General features: G+C 41.6%; 1 protein-coding gene across 1 annotated transcript in view; it reads right to left on the reverse strand.

The window, feature by feature from the left end:
• Positions 1-3342: 3342 nt before the first annotated feature.
• Positions 3343-19000, reverse strand: part of DEPDC1B (DEP domain containing 1B) — a 63354-nt gene continuing 47696 nt past the window's right edge. Inside the window, exons 8-11 of the mRNA XM_054986788.1 lie at positions 15269-15435; positions 10458-10634; positions 8389-8574; positions 3343-5596 (exon numbers count right to left, since the gene is read on the reverse strand). Of these exons, the coding sequence (XP_054842763.1) occupies positions 5435-5596; positions 8389-8574; positions 10458-10634; positions 15269-15435 (692 nt within the window). The 3' untranslated portion in view covers positions 3343-5434. The remainder of the gene's footprint in view (positions 5597-8388; positions 8575-10457; positions 10635-15268; positions 15436-19000) is intronic.

Raw genomic sequence — 19000 nt, forward strand, 5'->3', positions numbered from 1 at the left:
GGCGCAATCATGCCCAAGGGTACGTTTCACAGTATAATTGGGCTACCCTCTGCCATTGTTGTGTGTGTGTTATTTGGATCCAACACCCGCCATCAGACCCATGCCTGAGCTTCTCACTTTCTGTCACGAAGTGCTGGTCGCTCAAAGCTATTCTCTCATGGATGGCCCTTCTCTTCTGGAATGGTAACTATTACTCAACCCTGCACTTCTCTCCACTTTTCCTACCTCTTCTTTTAGTTAGCTGTATGCTTTATCAGTGCTGTATGCTTTATCTGCAATTGCTCTTTATTATTTTATAAATAAAAACTCTTTTGGTTGAACATCCGCTTGTTTATTAAAGAGTTCTCTAGAGGAACCGTCCCCATATACACAGCTGGAGATTAATACTCAGTTATTCCTTCTTGCTGCCTCTTCTTGCACGCTAATTCCCAACTCACAAGGAGACCCCCTTTGGGGAACAGGTGGTGCCATCTGAAACAGACTTCCAATGGCCTTACATGTGCAAGGTTGATTATTTTACTGTTTCGTTGGACTGGGCCTAGCGGTAGATGGGGGAAGGTGAGGAGCAAGAGGTATTGGTGGGTATGGGAAGTGTGTGCCTTGCTTAAAAACAAAAGTCAGTATTTTAAGCTTTTCTCTATATAGACTACAAAATTAGATTATGCACCTTTCAGGGTAGGTAGCTTAAAGAGGAGGGCTGTTGAACAGACATTTAGGTTATAATGACACCATATTCTCCTAGTGTTGCAAGTTGCAACTGGGCATCGCAGTTCAGCTTTCTACTTAAAAACTTGCTTCCTCCAGAATCCAGATCACATTAACGTCCAAGTCCTTAAAAAAAGTCAGCCATCCAAGAGTCTCCAAAAAGATATTATTTTACCAAGCAATACTGCAAAAGAACACGGTGAAATCTTTAAATATATGATGACAGCAGCAAGAGTAGTATATGTATCAAAATGGAAGGCAGAACTTTGTCCAGACACGACTGAATGGATGAATAAATTGCATGATCCATGCAACGGTCACCTCCAGGCTAGATTACTGTAACTTACTCTACGCTGGGCTACCCCTGGGCCTGATCCGGAAACTACAACTGGTCCAGAATGCGGCGGCACGGGTCCTGACTGGTATACCTTACCAGTCACACATCACACCTGTCCTGCGCCAGCTGCACTGGCTTCCAGTTGAATTCCGAATCAGGTTCAAAGTGTTGGTTCTTACCTTTAAAGCCCTGAGCGGGTTGGGACCGGCATATCTTCGGGACCGCCTCTCCCTGTACGTTCCCCGGAGATCGCCTCAATCAGCGAATAAATATTTACTTGTGGTCCCCAGCCCTAAGGAAGCCCGCCTCGCTTCAACCAGGGCCAGGGCCTTTTCAGTCCTGGCCCCAGCCTGGTGGAACGCTCTGTCAAGGGAAACCCGGGCCCAGCGGGACATATTATTGTTCCGCCGGGCCTGTAAGACAGAGCTGTTCCGCCAGGCATTCCGTGATTGAAGGGGGCGGTGCCATGTCGGCCTCCCACCTTTGGAGTGGGGGAGAGTTCTCCCCACCACTGCACTTTGTTAATTTGTTTTATTGTTTGTATATTGATTTTAGTTCTTGTTTTTATCGATTTTAACTGTTCACCGCCCAGAGCCCCTGGGGATGGGCAGTATATAAATTGAAATATGAATAAATAAATGTTTGCATGACAATGACTAAATTAACTTCTATTATGCCTAATAGACCAATTTCAGAATTTCAGGGAAAATGGAAAGTTTTTTTTTTATTATGTGGCTGAAAGAGAAGGATTTTTTTTAATATGCTGAATATACAATGGTGAGTATAATATATTTTAAGATAAGTGAAGGGATGGAGAGGAGAAATGTTATGTAGTTTTAATAATCTGCTATACATTGTTTTTGATATGTTTACTCTTTAATGTTTTTGTTATATTATCATATAGTTTTAATACTTTGTAATGTATTTTGTTTTGATATTATGTTTACTGTCTAAGGTTACTTTTTGTCATATAGTCTGCTTTTGATATTCTTTCTACAGTTCAATGTTATTTTCTGTTTTAATAAAATAATTTTTAAAAAACAAAATGCATATCGACATTATTTCCTTCAAAAAAGGGTTAGTTCCACATGGCATAAATCCGACGTGTGTGTATACAGAACTGTTGAAAGATGCAAATCTCTGACTGACAAGAGAACATTGTCAGGAATAAACACTGGCAAGGCCTCTCCCTGACTCTTCAAGAACAGGGATTTCATTCTTTCTTAATAAAAAATGAGATGAAAATAATATATAAAACTTCTGCTGTCCTGGTAAGAAAATATAACCTTAATCCTTAAAGGGGCTGTTGAAAAAGTCATACTGATTTGTTTTCCTGGACAATTCTTCAGCAACAGGAAATTTTAATCTCGTATTGTATTCTTTAAATGGCATTTACTAATTTCCTTTTTTTATTCTTGGGTACTAGGATACATGACTGTAACACCACTCATGGAAGGGAACTTCTCAACCTTTCCCCTCCTACTACAGCCTCTCATGCATTCTGAATTCCCAGGAACAGCAATGAAGGTAAAGTGAGGGAGGGGGATATCAACAAATATCACCTTTTCTTGAGAGCTAAAATGCCTTCCATCTACAAAAAACAGAATTAGAAACTGAGCTTATTTTAAAGGCAGTAGATCAGTTTGGGTGAGGAGGCAGGGAGGAGGAGAAGTTAGCAACCTTGCATACCAATATCCACCAGTAGAGGCTGAATAAGCCCCTTGTTCTTTGTAGTAAGTAATGCCTACTTAAACATCTTGTGGCAGCTTTCTAGAAGTGTTCATTTGTGGACCTAATGCTTTCGACAGTGAAGCAATTTGGGATTGGCAGTCAGAAAACTGTAACAGTCTGACACCAAGACAGCAGCTTGGAGGCACAAAGCCCTAGAAACGGCTCAACAAATTGCTTTGCAAAACTGTCAGGTGACCAACTGGTTTCCTATTAAACTTCTACAAAATTTTCACTCTACAGTAAGAAACAAAAGGACTACTTGTCTGTCTTGCCTCCTCCTCCATGCCCCAAGTTGAAAGTTAGTTGCACTGAGTTGAACGGGACTTATTTCCTAAGGTGTATACCCTAGGTGCCATACAAAGCAACTGCTGTTAACACCATATTCTTGATTTTAATTAACCGACCATCTACACACAGAGTAAAAGATATCCAACTGGGTGTTCTCCCTTGCTGGGAAGTGTTATTCAGTGCTCACATGCTGGTTAAGATAAAAACAGCTGTAAAACAAAGGCCTTAAAACCATGAACAATTTAATGTTCAACATGTTCTACAAGATCAGGAGCCCTGGCTAAATTCAGAATATTCATTTACAGTACAATCCCTTATATGCAGTAATCCCGTTACATGAGTCTCTTGTGCCTTGTTTCTTACATCAAGATTTCATCCTAAATCCAAGGGCAGAAAAGACAGCACTAATGCTAAGTTTCAAACTTTACAGGGGTCCAAATCCATTCTTCTTTCCAGCTTCTTGCAACTCTCCATTATTCTGTTATTTTGGATTTCATCTTATTTTTCAAGGAGTCTCAACAACTGGTTGAAAGTCAAATGGATGGAGTGTGTGAGCCTTTGCCTAGAAGCAAGTCTCACTGAAACCGATGGTCTTTAGGCAAGAGGAGGCTGAGAGTGACCATCCATGGATAAGGGCTTTGACCATTATGCTATGCAAGTGTGAGCCCCAACCCTGGAACAATAATATGTCATACTTAATAAAGGGCAGCTTTGCTGTTGCCAAACAGCCATTCTGCAATGGGAAAGATTATTTGCCACTTTACAAAGTTCTGCTAATGAGACGTTCAATTATCAGTTGGGAGTCTAGGTGGCCTTCAGAATATTTTAAAGAAAAAAATCTTTGTTTGGTGGGGCGTGCTCTTCTAAAGTATGTGTGTGTAGGGGTAACAGCATCTCTTTTATCTGACGGAAGGTCTGACTTCTAAAAGCTCATACCCTTGAAATCTAGCTGACCTTTAAGGTGCTACTGGACCTGAATCTTACATCTCTTTCAATCAGTAATGTCAAGGGAACTAATGACTGCATTTACAAACACCATATAGCAGTGGGAGTGGGGAAGAAGAGAGGAACATTTAATGAGCATTAGTACAGTCTAGTTTGATGGACTGTCTGCAGCCAAGGCATAAACTGTAAAATAAAAAAGGAAGTTGGGCAATAGCTTAAGGACGGACAAAATAAAATGCTTCTTTACTCTACAAGTGATTAAATTGTGGTATTCAGGTATTCACTGCCAGTGAAGGTACTGATGGCCATGAGCACAGACGCTTAGACAGATCCATGGAGAATAGGTCCATCAATGGCTACTAGCTATGGCGAGTAAAGGGAACCTCCAAATTCAGAGGCAGTAACCCTCTGAAACTCAGGGCTAGGAGACAATATCAAGGAAGGCCATTGACCTCCAGGCCCTAGTTGTTGGTCCTACACAACTGGTTGCCTATTGTGTGAAGCAAAATGCTGCACCAATTCAACCCACGGGTCTAATTCACCAAGGCTCTTCTTAATTTTCTCAAGACAGCCAGTGTCATTTCAAGTATGCAGCCATTTCTTCATTCACTCAAAAGTAATATTGGTACAGTTCCTACAATATGGGAAGCAATACACATCTTTTCACGAGACAACAAATCATTACAAAAGCACTCTGGGAAAGAGTCCAAACTTTTGACAAAACAGCACATATATATACATATACAAATGGGAACCATGAGCTGCCTGTATTAAGGAACTAGTAAATAAAAGTAACAAAAATATTGCAATTGATTGTGCCACTTCCTGCTCACCAACATAGAAGAGAGAATGGGGTTCAGTATACTTCCCCCAAGTGTCACAGTAGCCAACATGCTGTAATACTTTTCCACAGCTGACACAGCAATTCATAAGATCACATGCTGCAAGTCTGAAGGCTTGTGCTTTGAAGCTCATTTCTAAAACTGAGCATTCCATCTCAGCCGTGCAATGAAGAATATAGGCTTTTTTGCCCATTAGTGAAGTCAGTAGTACAAAGTTTAACTGACTACCTGATGTACAGCTAGCCATGAAGAACAAGATCCAGTGTTTCAGGTTCATTCAAGTACATACAATATTTTTACAGTATTTTTCAACAGTGTCTACTTGTTTTCCATTTTAAGACTAAGTTTTACAAATCCTAAATTACATCTAACATAGTAATTGCTGATAGCCAACTTTTACTTCTTTTTTTAGAAAGGCATAAGAGATTTACAAAACAAATACTGATAATGGCTCAGCACAGCAGTTTCCTGTCCCAGCGTTTTTCCCTTTCAACCACATTTACAGTAGATTTTCAGTAGATTTTCAGTATTTCCAGCTCTTCCAGATGCATAAAACTGATCCATTACTGAGTCATTAATTCAAGTCCTACATCCGAAAGCTTCTTGTTCTTTGAAATGGCTGGAAGGGCTTTTTAAACGCCCACACCAACAGCATTGGTTTCCGTTTACTTTTTTCTGGAAACAGAACTGCCTCACTTTCAGGGGTAGGAAATCGCTCCTTGTATACATCAGGATAGGATTTCTGAAACTACAAAGGAATACACAAGTATTAGTAAGTTAAAGCACTAAGTTTTTAGTCTTGGTCTACAAGAAAAAATGTGTTTATAATTCCATTTATCTTGCCAAATTACTTCCACAAAACTGCAATTGTATTTTAGAAGTATTTAAGTTCTTATTTCTGTGTCCCTAGTATAATATAATAATGTTTGCCATGCCAACCTGATATTAAAAAACAAACAAACAAAGAATGTGATAACCTTACTGTACCATTCCAAAGGAATTCCACCAAACTGCAATCAATTAAAAATCATCTGGCCCTCAACCATCAAAAGATTACACTGAACCAAGTTTAAAAACCATTTCTAACTCTTGCAATACAAGAAAAAGATGCAACATCTGTGACTCTCCACACTTTGCTTTAGGGCTTCATACACTTTTATATTCTACAAGGGCCCTGTGAGAATGATAAATATTAATAGCCAGAAATCCCGTAAATATTTATCAAGGAATAATATTTCATTTTTTAAAGGAAAAGTCTAACAACCATGTGCCCAAACATTTGTTGGGGTTGGGGGAGTTAATATCTGCCATCAAAAGCCTATAGTGCTATTACCACTACCAGCATACTGGTTTATTTCCAAGCTGGGAGAGAAAGGTACCACTGACAAACACAGTTCCCTAAACAAAACGACCTGATTTCTATTCATTTAGAGCCTGTTTTTAATGGGATTCAAGGCAATGTACATTGGGGTTCCTAGCTACATTTGCTGCCTATTGGGAAGTAGGACATCTTCCATACAGGCAATGGAGTGGATACTACCTCATCCTACCACTCCACTGGGCAAAAGTTTCAACCTTTCCTCCAACTGAAGTGGCTCTTCATCTAACACCTTGGGTGACCTTGGGCTAGTCACAGCTCTCTCGAGCTCTCTCAGCCCCACCCACCTCACAGGGTGTTTTGTTGTGGGGATAATAACAGCATGCATTATAAACTGCTCTGAGTGGGTGTTAAGTCATCCTGAAGGGCAGTATATAGATCAAATATCATCAACATCATTATTAACAGAAGAGCTTTGGTGGAAGAGTCTCTGGAGTAAGGATGGATTCACTCCACTGACTAGGCTCTTAGTTTCAACAGGTTGTTGCATCATGAGGAACTCGGGGACCATGATTTTTAGACAGCTCAGCTAGCATCCCTCCACCTCACAAAGCCATGTCAGGCAAATCTGAGAATTTGCACCCAACTCACTCTCATTGTCCAAGGGAACTATTAAAAGCTTGAAAGGGTTATAAATAAAAAAGAAATTCTGCCTAAGAGCAAGGTTATCTGTAGTATAGACATGACGTTCTACAGTTTTCAAAAGAAAAAGAATCCTGCTAGACTACCTGCAGTTCCCTGCTGCAATGAGTGTGTCCTCTCCTGGGCAAAATTTAGATGCATCTTAAGAAAGCAAGGCAACCATGGAGCTAGAACAGCCTTATATCGAACACCTCACACTTCCAACATCAACTAGCTGCAGGAAAAAGCTCACATATTTTAGCTCTTCCACAGCTCCAACCCAGACGCTCACTCAGTGGCCCAGGAGCCACATGCAGCTCTTTGACATGCCACCTGTGGCTCTTCTGAGCACTGTTTCTCAATGTGGCACCTGCCCTAAGTTTCAGGAAAGTAGGGCTTGTGGTTGGCAGTTGGTTCCCACTTTAAAAGCTGCTACCAGAGGGACTGGAGGGTAAGTTTGGAGCCTCCCCAACCTCTGGGCCCCATGTCAAGGATGGACGTTAAGAACCTCTCGTCTCCAACACCTCCTCCTGTTAAGAAGCTCTTCTTGTCTCCAGCACCTCCTCTGCAGCCTCTCATCCCAGCACTTGTGCAACTAATGGGAGAAGAGTAAACTGTCCGTATAGAAAAGATAGCAAAACCACCATCACTATGGTGGCAGTCATCTGGGAAAACACCAAGCTGGCCACAGTGGAGAGGTGGTTGTTTTACTTCCTTTTATCCATGACTAGCTTGGGTAATCTCATTCTCTTCCCTTAGCTGCTGTGCCTCATGCTGAGGAGAGAGCAAGAGGGCAGAGAGGGGATCTCTTCTGTCATTCCAAATACACAAGGTCTGGCTAAGACTTAACAGTAGTGAGGAAAGACATGCACAAAGGTACTCTGACAATTAAAAAGATCATAGCTATGAATATTGCCACAATGTATGCAGCAAGTTTATCCTTCCATCCCAAGGCTGAAAATATTTGGAAATGTATGAGTCCCATAATAATCTCTGATAAGTCTACAGGATCAAGTGGTGTGTAAAGTGCTGTCAAATCACAATTGACTTATGACAACACCAGCAAGGGACTTTCAAAGCAAGTGAGAAGCAGAGGTGGTTTGCAGTTGCCTTCTTCTGCAGAGCCTTCCTGGTGGTATCCCATCCAAGTACCGACCCTGTTAAGCTTCTGAGATCATATGAAACTGGGCTATAAATCATGATGCCTTCCCTCCCACAGGATCAGTAGCTGCAAAGATACTCAAGTGTAGATTTAAAGAAGCAAGAGGGAATAGGAAAAAAGAAATAAAACCAGATGCTTATTGTCCACCCAGCTTTTCTTTCTCACATAGAGGAATTCACTTGGTAGTCCTCAGCTCTCTACCTGCAAAAAAGAATACTGACCCAGTTACCTTACAGGGCTGTTATGACAACTTCCAGAAGATAACATATGAAAAGACCTTGAACACTTAAAACACTATGTAAATGCTAAGCATCAATCCTTTACAAATTGTATAGACAGAAGTGAAAATTTTTAAAGGAAGTTTGAGGATTTCTTTTACTCGTTTCAACTTTTTCTTCTTCTCTTTGATGGACATTTCTGTATTCATTGCAATTTCTTCCAGCAAACTTGCGAGTGGCTCTTGACAGCCATTTGTTCTTTGGTATTCAAATTCATCAGTGCTGATTTGATGACAAAATGATGGAGCCGGCACAGAGGCATCAGTATCTGCTCCCGGATATTTGATCTAGGCGAAAAGACAAGCAGCTCACATTTTGCATTCCAGCAAAATTTTATACATAAATTTCCTTGTAGATAATAAACATTCTATACTGAGAACAAGAGCCAAAAGCCCTTCTTCAGGTATCACCACTAGATGGAAGCAGTTCCATCAATAGAGACAGGACATTTTTTTGGTAGCTCCCAGCCTCTTGCTATATTCCAATATACTAGTTGTACCTTTTCAGCAGTGCTTTGAAATAATTTCAGATTGCAGGAGCTTTGAATGGTAGGCTGCAAAGAGCTCAACTTGTTTTAGATATTACTTCTTGTTTTGCAATAGGTTAATGCTGCATTTTAAGGGTGTTTTCTTTTATTTATTATTTATTTATTTTATAGTCCACCTTTCTCACTGAGACCCAAAGTGGATTAAATGGTGCAAGTTAACATAATCAACGGCTAGAACATTCAATTAACAAATACAATAGGGTATGAGTTGCAGAAATCTGAAAACAAGCATAAAACCTAACACAGAAATGAACATTTTCTGAAACAAAGCGCAAGTAACTAAGCATGACATCACTAATGCCATGGAAACTTCCCCATAGCAGCATATCTACATCAGCAGACAGTACTCAGTAGAATAGCCTACAGTCCATGTCCCTTACCAAGGTATCTCTCTGATCCATTTCTTACAGCACAGCCCTATTACCTGAGTAAAAAAGCCCTCTTGAATAGTTGAATAATTGTCATCATTATAAGTCTCTGGAGACAGTGCTGCTATGCCCCTCCAACTCCACCCCAGGAGACTCACCAGCCCGGCAGGGGCCAGAAGCTTTGGCTGGCTGCAGGCTGCTGCCCAAACCCCGAGCAACCACAGTTTAGGCATAGGTCCAGATTAGGAGCATGGCAACAGAATATACCATGCCCCTTCATCATGACCCAGCAGGAAGCACTGGAGCCACACCACTGGGCATCATTGCCGATGCCGTGGCTGTACAAATAACTGGAGGGAAGCCGCCCGAGAAAGAGAGAAACCGTGGCTGTTTCCTACATGGCAACAGGGGTCAGCAGTGAAGCAAATGAGTGGCCAGGAGGCAGCCAGTTGCCAGACAGAGAAGCTGTGGCTGCCTTCTCTAAAGCGATGGAAGCTGGCAGAGGAACAAACTCACTTAGCTGTGCTCTTGGGGTGCAGGGACAGGGCTGCCAGGGAAAAGGTCCAGGGATGCTCAGCCTAATAGGCTGCACCTGGGGGCTGGGACAAGCTGCCCAGCCTCCTGTCTCCCACAGCTGGGGCTTACAGGCCCAGTTAGAGGGTTGGGTACTGCAGTGGGCCGGGGGAGAAGTGCCCTATTTAAGGAGGCAAGGGAGGAAAAGGTGGGCCAGATGACTCCTGGGAACTTGAGGAATGACTGCCCTGGGGCACTTGGGGGCTGGATGAAGTAACCTTCCTCCTCTGCAACTTTTCTGAAGCCTGGGGAAACCTCCCCCACCCTGGTGGCCAGGAGGGCTGAGGAACGTCAGGATGGCGTGGAGTGGGAGGAGCCTCACAATAATCCACTTTGAGGACATTATCAAATAATGGGATGTACATTTAGAAACAATAAATTAGATAATTTACACAAGAAAGATATTGCAGTGGAATTTACCCTCATCCTGATTCCCAAATCCATAAAAAATATCTTTTCACGGATTTTTTTATGCATAAGAATGAGTTGGAGGAAGTGTTTCCGTAACTAAAAATTGTAAAAAGAGATCTACAACTGCTTCCTGGGCCCTACGATTTTCAGGAGAAATTTTGTAGACATCTGGTAGGCCCAAAGAAACTTTCCCAAAAGAAAGGCGAAATGACTGTCCACTCAGTGCAGCGATAATGAGCCTTGTTGGGAAGTAGAAAATTTACAGCCCTACCTGGACCCTTCGAAGATGTGCGACATGTTCCTCTATTGCAGCTTTCAGGGCACAAGGAGTATTTAAGATTTCCTGATAATTGTCCATTAAGAATGACACTAGTTTAGCAGCCAGTAGTTCATCCAAGTCCACTTCATCGTTGGAACAAAGAATAGAACGAGAAAAAGTTTGAACCATCTGAAGCAGAGAAAAGGGAAAAAATAGTTATTGTATTTTATCCCACCGTTCAGACAAAATTGGCTCCCAAAGTGGCTCAAAGGGATCAAAACACCCGAGGTGCAGCCCTATACAATTAGTCCACTGACTTTATGAAAGTTACTCTACGTAGGATTGTGCTGTATGTGTGGTAATTCAGTAAAAGTGTTTCTTGGGGAGGACATTCTCTGCCAGCTGCTTCTTGCCTCTTTCTGATGCCCTGTCAGAAGCAGCTGGAAGTAAGAGTGAGAAGGCTCTCAAGTAGAGCCTGATCCAGGCATATAAGACAGGAGTGTTGGACTTCTTCTGGTTCTCCATCTGATTACTATACTTCCTTGTTTGTGTGCTACCGCTGTTCATTTTGGTAGACTGGTAATGCATGAAACAAGGTTATTTATTTTCATTTTATTTATTTATTAGAATTTTATTTTTTTATTTATTTTTTTTCTTTTTTTCTTTTTTTCTTTTTTTAATTACTAGTACTACAAAAGGGAAAAAATAGGGACAGGGGAAGAAAAAACACATAACAACACAAACACTACATCTACAAGTAATGCATTCCCTTCATACTGCAATTATTTAACATTAGAACTTTGTAAAATGCTGTTAGATTGGTAGATCTTATAAAATACAAACTACAATCAGGATTAGGTCTTCTTTCCCCCTCTGGGTCTCGGTCGCAATTCTCTCTGAACAGCTACAGTCCACTGTGCTCGTTCCCTCCTCCCCTCCCCCTTCAGGCTCACAGTCCTCTTCTTGCTGGAAATCTTGATGTTTACACACAAAGTCCCTTAGCTGATCTTCTGATGTTATCTTGTAAGGTTGATCTTTGTAGCTAAACCAAATACCTTCCGGAAAAAACCATTTGTACTTTATTTCACGTTTCCTCAGAAGAGCTGCAAACCTTTTATATTTAAATCTTCTTTTTCGAGCTAAAAATGGAACGTCCTTCAATATCTTAACCTTATTGCCCAGAAAGTCCAAGTCCGCATTGTATGAATTATATAGGATGGTGTCCCGGATCTTCTTAGATGAAAAGTCTGTAATAATCTCGCACGGCAGCTGACGCTTCATTGCATATTTTGAAGAAGCCCGACGGACTTCCAAAATGGCGCTTTTTAACTCTTCTTTAGTTGCCTTCGCGGGGATCGCCAAAAGTTCCGACACCAAATCCTTTAAATTCCCATTTTCCTCCTCCTTCACATTCTGGAGCCACAATATTGTCTGCACACGGTCCACTTGCAACCCGATCAGTTGGTTCTCCAACAGCTTTAAGTCTTTATTTGTTGCCCTCATGAGTGCTGCGTTTTCCCGAGCAGACTCCCCCCCCCCCGGCTGCTTCCTTAATGGTTTTCACTTCACTCTCAATTAAGCCAACCCTTTGATCAGTTTCATTTAACTTGTCAACAAAGGGCTTTATTGCTTCGACGACCGACCGCTTTACTAGCTCCTCCAGAGACTCTCCTTTCCCCTGCAAAGCAGCCGAGATAGATTTGCCCATAGCGGGGCTCTGCTTTTTCGTCGCCATCTTAGGGGGGGGAATCCGCCAGCCAAGTTTCAAAACTCAGTGAGGGGGAAGAAATCTGAGCCTTCTTAGCTTCAAATCCCACCAATCCTTCGCATACGCTTGTAGTAACAGAAGGGATTCGCTACTTACAGGTTTTCACCTTAGATCTGCTTTTTGCCATTCTCCATGGCCCGGCAGCACACAAAGTGCTGCGCAAGTCTGCCATCCTCCATGGGAGCAAACGGGCAATTTACCCCCCCCATCGATTTCGGGGGGGGGGTTCTTCCCGTCGCGCTCCGGACCCTGACCCTCACTGGGAGTCTTGGGGGCTAACCTTTGCAGGTCAGCCGCCCGATCAGGCTGCTCGGGCGCTTCCTCTCGGACCTGCGGAGAGGAGCGTCCGACATGGCCGAGAAAATGAAACCGAATCGATTTATTAGAATTTTATGTTGCCACTAGAGATGGGCATGAACAGGGGGAAAAATGAACACGATGTTCATTGTTCATTGCCATCCAAGAACAGGGATTCACGAACATTGACGGACATGACATGTTCATGAACATGTTCATAGTTGGAGGTTTGTGGGAGCCAGAACGGCCCCCTTGGGACTTAGCTGAACTTGAGCCGGGGAAAGGAGAGTCCATGGCTCTCCCCCTTTCATGTCATTTTCTTTTCACAGTGGCAAAAACTGGACTGTCTGCTGGAAGGTATTTTGAGGAGTTACAAACTGACCTTCCCAATGTCCCATACCCACCAAATTTGCAGGTGACATAGTCCTCACTGTCCTCTGAAGACCCCCCAAGTTTCAGAGAGATTGCACCCAGGGAAAGCAATGATCCATGGGTCCCTCCCTTTCCTATCATTCTCTTTTCAGTGTCAAAAACTGGACTGTCTGCTGGAAGCTACTTTGAGGTTACAAGCCAGAAGGAAAGCCAGAAGTTCAGACAGAGAGTTCAGACAGTCCATGCCTATGTTGCCAGGGGAATTGATTGAAAGGCACCAGACTATCTGGCTTTACAAACGGCTGACAAACGCCACAAAGAGGGCTTGGAACGAACACATGTTCGCCGGGAACGGGGCCTCATGAACAGCTCGCATGCAAACATATCTCCACTAAACATGAGGCATGAAGTGAAAAATTGAAATGCCTCTGTGACATGATGCATATCCAAAAGCAGCAATACTTCTTGATCAGGTAATACTGTTTCAATTATTCTCCCACACAGTGACACATGACATTTAAAAAGTGGTTCATGAAAAGCCAAGCTAACATAGTGATCTTCAATACAATGAAGTTTTAAGACTTATTACAAAAAGGTTACTTGAAACTTGGATGCTCAAAAGCATTGTATTCCTACTTGAAGTTACATCATTCTAACCGAGTGAAGTTGATGGGGGTCTAAACAGTAACAATGGGAGAGAAATTTTCTGAGAAAGAAAAGTATTTATAAACCATTCTGCTGGTTATGTGATGGGGCTGTCAAAGACGAAACAACACAACAGATCTTTATTTAAAAGTAGTAAAGAAGGCGAATGAGAAAAAACATATTACAGTAAGCACTTTTCTAAATTATAAGGCTGGAAGGCTAATTTGGACAATGCTGATACCACTGAAAACCTGTTTTCAGAATGGTCAACAAATGCCCTTTTATCAAGTTAATAAGACTTCTAGCTGAAGCTTCCAGCTTGCCATCTGAAGAACTGATGCAGTATCTTTTAAGCGTCCTAAACCAAGAGATGTGAAGCAGTCACAGTTTCTCCTCTCCTGTGCCAAAAATCCTTTCATTTACACCCATACCCTACACTCTACCCACTAATGATCAGGACTCTAGGTGTGCATGGCAGAAATGATGATGAGGGGGAGAAAAAAGACAGGAGGGAGACTTTTGAGGCATCTGCACTCTGGATTTATGGCTGTCCGAATCCCACACTCTGGCTTCTGCTTTTATTTGTTGAAACCCGCCCCCAACCCCACCCCATTCAGCTGCCCACAAACAGTAAAGAGGGGAGACACAAGCTTTATCCAACTGGATGTTAGCATGTAAATTTTGTGTTCCCTAAAGCGTTCTCATTTATGACCCCACAAGAATAATATGCTATATAATTGTAAGGCAAGTATAACTTCTTTCACAAATCTAATTTGACTTGGGATGTGAGATACAGATGGAACTGAACAAACATTTATTTACAGAAAATAAGGTGTAACACACTAAAGATTGAATGGAGAATAAGCAGTATGGAATGTACCACTGGCTCTCAACTGCATTCCCCAAGAGGTTATGCATTTTCCCAACAGTGAGTTAACACATTTGCCTTGGTTAACCAAACCCAAAAACTGAGGGGAGATTTGATTCCTTTTTCTCCAGACAGGGCTCTTCTGCATTTAAGATTCAATTCTAACCTTTTTACTTCATCTTACAAGCTTACGCTCAGGTTCAGGTTGCTCTTTTACCTCACAGAGATCCTCCTGATCATAGAACCTACTGTATACTCAGAAAATTAGATTTGATGAGCCCTTCACAAGATGCTTGTTTACTTCACTAAACAAGTTTCCTTCCCTAACCTGACACCAAATCCTAACTAAAAAATAAAAAAATAAAAAGCCTGACCAAGCTGATGACCTTATCCAGGATTGCAATTTCTCTGCCCGAGTGAAAAAAATATCTCTTCCCTCCTTAAGCTGAGGCTGGCTCATCCCCTCACATCCAGTGAAGTTCCAGGGGCTCTGACTGGCTGGCAACCACTTAGATTTGAATAAGGCCTAAATCACCGGTTTGGTTCAGAGGCCTGGAGGGACTTCGGGAATGGCTGCCACATGTGTCATGCAGAGAGGGAGAAAGAGACAGATGAAGGTGAGAAAATGAGAGAACCTGTATCTGTCAAATTGCTTCTACTTTATTGCAGAATTTAAAAAGTATAGTGCCTTGACATCACCACTAAAACCTTTAATTCAGATTTCGCAGATGTGTGCATATGCAGTAGGGGCAGGGGGAAAGGCAGGAAATCTTTTGAATGGTTTCCAGCTAGCAAAAATTGTCACCAAAGCAGTTCCAAAATGTCTTCACAAGCCAGATTAAGTTTTTCTGGTCTAGACAGGCATATACATACCAGTGTTCTTGTCCCAACTGTATCACAGAGAGGTGGCAGATCTTTATTTTTACTAATCCTGGCCATCATAGTTATCAGGAGCTGCACTTTTCGACGATTTTCAGGTGGCAGAAGAAGGCAGCAAACCTGCAATGCTTCAACGGCTAGGGTCTCTTTCTGGAGTAGACCTGAGTCAAAATAAAATTTCAAAATATTGACATTTTCATTGTTAGGCACATCTCTGTATACAGAAAAGCATTTAATGTTACCGTCTTTGTGGTTAATAGTTAACCTAAGATCTCAAACTCAAAAACTGTAATTGAAAGGAAAACATGTTACAAAAGGGGCAAGGAAGACATTTTTATTAACTGAACTTTTAAAAATTGATCAGTTAACCTGATCAGCTCCATTTTGGTCTACAGGCCAAATGTTAGAAATCTGTTTACTGATATGTAAATATGCAATTTCCTTGTCTCTCACTGGACAGAAGAAGCTTCCATTTCCTTCTCTTCTGTGTTACACTAACTGCACAGTGCTGAAAATGTTTGCAGTATCTCCTTCCTGCCAAAAAAGGTATAAAACAGACTCATTAATTATGCCTCAGCAGGATTCACTCACTGCATCTGAAGAAAGTTCTAGTCCATGAAAGCTCATACTGGAATAGTTTTGTTAGGTGTTATTATGAGACTTTTGGTTTTGCTTCATATACACTAAGTTCAGCCCTTGTTTATGCATTGGCTGTTGGCTCATCTTCCATTCACTCTCTCTTATTAGTGAAAGAACTTTTTTACCCTACCCAAGGGAAGAAGATATTTTGTTTTCAGTAGCTCTTGGACAAGTGAGTTGGGTATGAATTAGCTTTTATTAAGATTACCCATGCATGAATTTACTTATTTGTAGGATGATTTTTGTTCTGAGGGCTCATGCAGCAAAATCCATTTTGAAAATGATCTAAACAAAGGATTGGAAAGAAAGAAGAATCTGAGGGTCCTTATCTGGCTAGACAAACTAATCAGACCGTGAAAGAAAATACTTGTGGTCTTCCATTTGCTATTTTGTTTTGGGTTTTTTTTCTTTTTAGTTTTTTACTTTTTACCTCTAAATGCCACGCGAGTTGTAGTTTTATTTTACAATAAATGTTTTTAATTTTTTAAAATTAGAATACCATGCCTGTGGGATCTTTCACAATCTACATCTTGATTTGGTCATGTTACCAGGCTTGCTCCACAGATAGTATTGGAGTCCTGCGGCTTTTGGAGACATGAATGTCCTACTTTGTACAGCTTTAACTTTGGTTGGGTCAGGCTCAGGTAAAAACAGCTCCTCTCATCATACTCAAAGAACTTCTCACATCCCCAGGAACCAAAATTTATAAAGCGCTACTCAGCTTTAGCTTCCAGTCACCAACAGAATCCTATGCATGCTTCCTGATCTCTCGCAGGAAGATTAGACCTATAATTCTCTTTCACTGCTACAGAAGACCTGAAGGACCAAATAGAGCCTACAGTCCTGCACATACATTCTCCATACTCCAATGATACCCACAGGTTCCATGCTCAGGTACTCTGATGGAAGATTGCAGCATAAAGATTTTGTAGTGTTCACAAAGTAATACTGTTAAGTAAATAGAATAAATCACAACTTTTGACAGCTTGAAGCACTATCTTAAGCAGAATCATACCCTTCTGAGCCCATGACTTCACTGGACTTAGAAGAGTAACTCTGCTTAGGATTGCATTGTTCCTTCCTCTCTGAATCTGCATTTCCAATAGGGTCTTGAGATGATCCTGCCTCTTCTCTTTCATACATACAAAAAATGTTACTGTGGGTGTTGGTGTGGATTATTCAAGGATAATTCAACCAGAGTTCACCCTAGTAATCATCTCCACATGATCCAAGCGTTAGGACCAATCCAACAGTAGAAAACTGTAACCATGTATTCATTTAATTGTATCCCACAAAGAGACTGTGGACAGTATACATGGGATTTTACAGTCTTATTCTCACCAAAGCCCATGAAGTTCATATATTTTGAACTGCCCCTGCCATGATGCAATTGAGAAACCCCTTTTGTATGTGGAACCTCTCCACATGCATTAGACCCACTGGATGTGGGTCACAAAGTGTCTACCAAGAAAAATCCTTATGCTGAACTTCAGGCAACTTCATACTCATTCAAGAAGATCCAAGTATCCTCAAAGTAGCTTTCTTCCAACTTAAATATCTTTACCTGAATGCAAGGGCCACTTAAACTGGAGAAAGCCTTCTCAGACTGGAGGCAGTCTACAAATGTCAGCCGAAAAGAAAGGTGGGGTATAAATATTATAATTCATAAATATATAAATAGGGGTGGTGGAGAGTACCGTCAAGACATAGCTGGCTTATGGCAACCCCCTGGTTGGGTTTTCAAGGCAAGAGACTAACAGAGGTGGTTTACCATTGCCTGCTTCTGGCAACTTTGGTGTTTGCTGGAGGTCTCCCATCCAATTACTAACCAAGGCCAACCCTGCTTAGCTTCCAAGATCTGGCTTGCTTGGGCTATTTGCTTAATGGAGTGGTAGGATAAACTGTTTAGGAACAGCTGTTGATCTCCTGACAGTTTTAAAAAAATCAGGAGCCAGCTTTGTGCTCACATATTCTATTTCCCACACCTTCCTTGGTAGTCTTATTAAACATTTAAAATGTTTGCAGCCTGCCTTTTAGCCTAACAGGCTAGACATAATGGCTAACAGTAAAATATAAATTGATGTTTCCAAACAGAGTCTATGAAAGCATAAAATCAATGGATGCAATAGAATTCAAACAGTAGTAGTAGATACCTAATGCAAAAGAAAGGAAGAAAAGGAAAAGAACTATCAGCTGTTATACCATGTTTACTAAAAATATGCACCTGCATTGGCTATGGTAACTGTTAGCCAGGATTTGCAAACCAGCTCAAACCTGTGTATCAACCAGGGTTAGTGCTAGGCCACACAGACTAGTTAATAATTGCTAAAATGGACCTTTGGACACTTACCGTGAAGGGTCCTTCTCCTCTGAGGAAAGGAGGACATCTTGGGTGATTCCCACCATCCAGTCAGGGAGGCAGGAACTAACTTTCTTCCTCTTCCTGTCTAGCCTGTGGGACTACTCTCTCTTCAGTTCAGGTGACTCCACAAAGCAGTAACATTCAATTTATCATTCAGCAACTGTCAATACTGAGAGAAAAAACACCTGTTGCATTAACATGCACTGTAAATAAAGCATAACCTGGAGGAGGTAGAAGAATGAGGCAGCAGGGTAGAGAAGGACGGAGACCCGGGGAGGGCAAGATGTCCTCCTTTCCTCAGAGGAGAAGGACCCTTCACAGTAAGTGTCCAAAGGTCCGTTCTCCCTCTGAGGTGGAGGACATCTTGGGTGCTCCCAAAGCAGTTTCCAGTTTCTGAGTGGGATGTGGTCTTTGTCCACAATCATGCACTGCAGTACTTTTCTACTACAGTCAGTGTCCGCTGAATCATATAGATTTGATTTGTAGCATCTTAATAAGGTCAAGACTGACAACCTTGCAGCCTTCTTCTACAGAAGTGTTCCTGTGTAATGCTGCACTAGTAGTAGCATCCCTCAAAGAGTGAGCTGGTATTCCACAAGGAACCTCTACGAAGAGAGTTTTTAGGAGTTTCGATAGTGTATGTTTTGCTATTGGCACCTATCACTGCTGAAGACAGTTTCTTCCCCAAATTGAGGGGAGATATATTTAAGAACAGTAAGACTGAC

This window comes from Eublepharis macularius, chromosome 8 (assembly GCF_028583425.1).
Source record: "Eublepharis macularius isolate TG4126 chromosome 8, MPM_Emac_v1.0, whole genome shotgun sequence".
NCBI lineage: Eukaryota > Metazoa > Chordata > Lepidosauria > Squamata > Eublepharidae > Eublepharis > Eublepharis macularius.